This window comes from Arachis duranensis, chromosome 10 (assembly GCF_000817695.3).
Source record: "Arachis duranensis cultivar V14167 chromosome 10, aradu.V14167.gnm2.J7QH, whole genome shotgun sequence".
Classification (NCBI taxonomy): Eukaryota; Viridiplantae; Streptophyta; class Magnoliopsida; order Fabales; family Fabaceae; genus Arachis; species Arachis duranensis.
Window position 1 is genome coordinate 96,200,370 of NC_029781.3, and position 5,708 is coordinate 96,206,077.

At 26.3% G+C, this 5,708-nt stretch overlaps 1 protein-coding gene across 1 annotated transcript in view; it reads right to left on the reverse strand.

Annotated features, from left to right (window-relative positions):
• LOC107471077 (ABC transporter B family member 15) overlaps positions 1-5,708 on the reverse strand; it is a 14,737-nt gene that overhangs the window by 8,141 nt on the left and 888 nt on the right. Inside the window, exons 2-5 of the mRNA XM_016090521.3 lie at positions 4,992-5,046; positions 4,592-4,770; positions 3,587-4,044; positions 2,454-2,994 (exon numbers count right to left, since the gene is read on the reverse strand). Of these exons, the coding sequence (XP_015946007.1) occupies positions 2,454-2,994; positions 3,587-4,044; positions 4,592-4,770; positions 4,992-5,046 (1,233 nt within the window). The remainder of the gene's footprint in view (positions 1-2,453; positions 2,995-3,586; positions 4,045-4,591; positions 4,771-4,991; positions 5,047-5,708) is intronic.

Below are 5,708 nucleotides of genomic sequence, written 5' to 3' on the forward strand. Positions count from 1 at the left end.
TGTCTTTGATTCATGTCATGGGGGGTTCGGCTATATTTTTACGTTGGTTGCCGAAGACCTAACACAACCCTCCTCCTTTATCCGGGCTTGGGACCGACTATGTACCGCAAGTGTAACATAGGCGGAGTTTTTAAAAAAAATAAAAATAAAAGATATTTTTAATATTTATTTTTTTAAAAAAATCTATCTAAATGTAAAATAATTTTGTCTATTAAAAAATAAAAATAAATATTTTTAAAAAAATCAATTCAATCTGACTTTAAATTAATTGAACTAATACATTTTTTTAAAGTAAAATATTAACTAAGGGTGTTTTTGATATTTTTACTATTTTATATTTAAAAAATTAGTTAGTTTAGTTAGTTTAATTATGTTTTATTTTAAAAAATATCAAATTTGATAACAACGAAAAACTTTAATAGCAGATATCATATTATTATTGGTTGACTTTTTTAGCTTTATCTAAAAATTTGTTATATGTATATACAAGACAATTTGAATCTTAACATTTATTTAAATGTATAAGTCAATTATTAAACAACCCAAATTAATTTTCTCATAGTCACCAAAAAAAAAAATTAATTTTCTCATTGTTTTATTATAATACTTCTTCTGAAAACATTTTACTCTATTTCATTTGCGAATTATTTCTTTCGTAATTTTATTTAATTTTAATTTAAAATTTGACGCCCGAGCGAAGTCAACCACTGATATCCTCTTATATTTTGCTTGAGGAGCCGGACTACCAATGAATATATATTTTCCATTTGTCTTCTATTGTTCCACGTTGATGATATCAATATTATTTAAGAATTCGATTAAAAATAAAACTATTATAATAATGACTCATATGAATAGACAAATGTTTGTACTTTTTTATTGGTTTTTTTTATAGTCGGTGTCCGTGTACTACTTGTAATAGAAAATCTCACTCCGTTTCTTTAATTATTGATTGTCTTAGGATTTTCCTACATAAAAAATATTCTTTGAATTTTATTAATATAAGTATACTAAAAATATTCATTGAGGTTTCTAAAGTAAAAATTTTTTATTAAAAATAAAATCAAACTTCTAAAAATTTATTTAGGTAAATTTTTGCAAAAAGATCTTTTTTTTTTCAAATAATTCTTTTAAAAGACCTTTAAAAAAATTAATTTTATATTTGTATATTTTATATAAATCTTTTTTCTAATAATTATATTGGGTACAACAATAACAATATAAAAATACTTTTTAATTTGTTTATTATATAGACAGTTAGTCAAGCATATTAAATTATCTAATATCAAATAAGTCTCCACCTTTAAAAAAAGATAATTTTTATTTTTACTATTAAAATTTTATTAAACATATTAAAAAATAAAAAAATCATTAAAGTTTTTTAACAATTTAATGACATCCAAACAAACTCTAATACATTGATTATACTAAAAATTTCAAAACTTTTATTATATTAATAGAAACTTTTTAAAAAACAGTTTCTTAATGGTTATCTATTAAAACCTTGTTTTCTTTTATTTTTTTTCTAAAATAATTATCTGCTACTATATATACATACTATTAAACTTGGATCATGGTCGATGAGCTGTAGTGAGATGTAAGATATTGCTTTGAAAAATTAAAGATGCTATTCGGTAATAGTTTGACTGCATAATTGAGAAAGAGATGCCGGCCATTTATGGAATTTGATTCTTAAAAATTAAAATAGAAAGTGGCAATTTACAATTTACAATTTTTAGGATCGCACATTGGAAGAAAGATGAAGTGCTTTTTGTGCGTGGACCACCAAATAAATTATTACTTGGTATATTTTTTGCTGTTTTTCTTACAAAATTGTTAGTTGTTATAATCATATTATTATTATTACAGCATGGAATTGAATATGGGATATCATTAAAGCAAAGAATTATTTGTGAAACACACACACACACTATTAAATGTCGTCATCGTCATGGATTTATGGCATCAACTTCAAATTAAACATGTGGGCAAATTAAAAAGTAAATAAATTCTAAAATAATTTTGTGGGTATATATATGTTTTATTTTTTGTGAAAATGATTTTAAGATATCTCTATCATGCTTCTTAAGACTTGAATTATTTGGTCTACAGCAATGATCTGAAGTATATGATGCATTAATAATTTAGTAGACAAAAACACAAAACGAAAGAGAGAATATGAGCATATATATGTACAACTGCATACTTATTTTTAAATATATAACACAATTTTAAATATTATAAATAAAATTAAATAGTTAGCATGCAATGTTTTTAAAATACGATTAAATCTGCCTAAGAGTTAAAACTTTTGTGTTTATTATTTGATAGTGTGAAATAAATTAAATTAACATAATATAAAAGTTTCTTGTATATTTTAGAAGTATATTTAATGTGTTTTCTAAAATTAATTATAGCTACATAATAGTTTCATTAAAAAAAAAATTACTGACCTGGGTATCATATCCCTGTGGCAATTGTGAGATGAAATTATGAGCATTGGAGGCTTTTGCAGCTTCCACAATCTCTTGCTCAGATGCATCTTCTCTCCCAAACAGAATATTCTCTTTTATACTTGTTGCAAATAGTGCTGGCTCTTGACTAACCAAACCCATTTGAGATCTTAGCCATTTTAATTGCATCTTCATAATTGGCACCCCATCAAGCCTTATCTCACCTCCTATTGGGTCATAGAACCTTTGCAACAATGATATCACCGTCGATTTCCCCGACCCGGACCCTCCCACTAGGGCTACAGTTTTCCCGGCCGGAATCTTCAGGGAAAAGTCGGATAGTATCATGTTGTCCGGCCTCGACGGGTATGCGAATTCAACATGATCCAATTCGACTTCTCCTAAGACGTTTTCGAGAATCTCTCCTACCATGTTGTCCGAATCAATCTTTGGAATTCGTTTTATAACCTCCATGATTCGTTCTCCTGCAGTAATTGCTTCTGAGAAGTACTTAACATTGGATAGACCGGCACCTAACGCCCTGATTCACCAAAAAAAGGGGTTAGAAATGATAAAGTTTGAAAAATTTTTCTTCACCGCTAATTTTGTTTATTGTATAAATTTTTTTGTGGAAACTCAAGTGTAGTCAACTTCATATACTTCACGTGCTGAGTTTTACCAAAATTTTTACAAACTCATCTATAATATGAGTTTGTAAAAAAAATTATTAAATTGGTATTTATATAAAAATAGTGTCTACTCACTTAAAGATATCTTTATCTAAAAAATATTAGTTGAAAACTATTAAATGATAATTTAGTCAAATATATCAAATCATCTAACGATTTTTATCTATAATTTTTATACGAAGACAACTACATGTAAGTAATCACTCATAAAAAATTTTCATAAAAATAAAATGATTATTCCAAGACTACATCTTCATATGAAAACAATACTGCAACTTATTAAATTGTTTGATATATTTGACAAAATTATCTATCATCTTTATATGAAGATATCTTTATAGAAGTAGTCACCTAAAAATAAATAATGTCATATTTAAATTAAAGTGCATCTAAAATGAAAGCATATGAAGAAATGGAAAGAGAGAAAGGGAGAAGTATAATTACAATCCACCAAGAGCAATAGCAGCACCAACAGCAAAAACAGTGCCACCTTGAGCAGCATGGTACATAACCAACCTGCTACCATAATAAGACATAAAAGACCAAATTGCAAAGACAACACCATTGCTTCCAATAGCTAACCCTTTAGCCAACCCTTGTTTCAAACCCAACCTAACAGAACCTTGTAGAGCATCAGAGAAAGCACCTATTGTCTTGTTCTCTCCCACAAAAGAATACACTGTTCTTATTGATGATATTGCTTGCTCTGCCACTGTCCCTGCTTGATTATACTCTTCTCTTATTTTTCTTGCTAACCCCATTAATGTTCTTCCATACATTAAGCCTGGGATCACTAGCAACACCACAAATGGGAACCCCACTATTGCTAGTCTCCATAGTAATGCAAATGCCACTATGTAGCTCCCAATAAACATTGATGCATTCATCAAGAAATTTGGAACCTACATAGGTTTCAAAAATTGCAAGCAACGAAAAATAAATTTATAAATCATGATATATTATTAGAGTTTTAATGACAAAAAAAAAAGACTCTTATATAAAAAAATATTAAAAATCAAACTATTTATATATTTATTTCTTTGTATCCACTTAAATTCACTATAACTTTTTTTTAATAAGTATCATCACAACTATAAATCACTAATTTCATGGAATTAAAATTAAATCTTATTTTATCCTAATAACAATAGAAAAAGTATAGGGTACTAATATATTATCTAATATATTATCTGTTAATTTATTGTCTAACTATAATTAATTATTATATTTTAAACATATATATAAAGAGACACATTTAGAAAATATATCTATAAAGACACTTTTATTAGACATAGCAATAAAAAAGATATTTTTATTAGACACATCTAAAAAGACATTTCTGTTAAACATATTTATAAATAAGAATTAATAAAAATTGATAAAAATACTGTTGGTAACTTAGTGGAATTGATAACAATAATAATATATTTTTTTTTTCTTAATTCGTACCTTTTCACTAAGACAATCTTGAATTACAAGGCTATCATTGGAGACACTGGTGATGACCTCTGAAGTGCTTGTAACATGCAAATCAAAGTATGCCACTTCTTGTCTTAGTACTGCCTTTAAATATCTGCCTCTCATTCTTGTTGCTTGTCTTTCACCTGTTCTTGTCCAACAATAACCCTCTGCAAATAAAGTAATAAGATGAATACTATGGTGTTTTTAAGATCGTACCTAATTTACTAAAAAATATAAATAGATAATACACAATAATTCCTAGAATAATAATAATTTATTATTTACTTTTCTGTATGTTGTACCGTTATGTGTGAAGACAAAAATAAAAGTTATTTTTTAAAAAAAATTATAAATTAAACAATAGAAAATAATAGCAAATAAAACTCACCCAAGAAGCAAGCAACAAAAGACCCACATGCCAAATATAACAAAGCCACTGCATTCTGCATCACAGATCAACAAATTAAAATCAACCCAATAAAAATAACTATTGTTAGTTTAGATAAAATAGCAAATACAAAAAATAATGTAAATTATTTGTTGTTTGAATATAAGATTAATTTTTTAGTGATTTATAATTGGGCCATCATGAAAAAATGTTAACCACAGAAAAATTTTAGAAAAAAAAAATAACATAACAAAAAATGATATGACACTATTTAATAATCCAAAATTTTTAGACATAAAGTTTTGCGAGAGTTTTTGTTTTATAAACTCTTCACTTTTTCTTTATTCTTTTTGATGTAAGATTTCTTCTCGACTTGCACTTGCTATTCAACAAATTACTTTAACCAAATTAACATCAATTATTTTAAATAGATAGAATATTATTTAATCTGCACCATATGAGCGTGTCTTGTGGGAGTTATATCTGTCTCTCACTTTATAGCATATATAATTATATATATGCTAATCATTAAACTATACACATAAGGAAAAGAAAAGAAAAGAAGATAGAAAAACAACTCTGAAGTTTGAACTTTTCGTATATATTGCTTGAGAGAGAAGATAATCAACTAAATAATTAATATTTTTTAAAAAGAAATCGTCTACATCCTTCATCTATCTCCAAGCCATAGTTGTTAATTCAAAGTTCAGACCATAA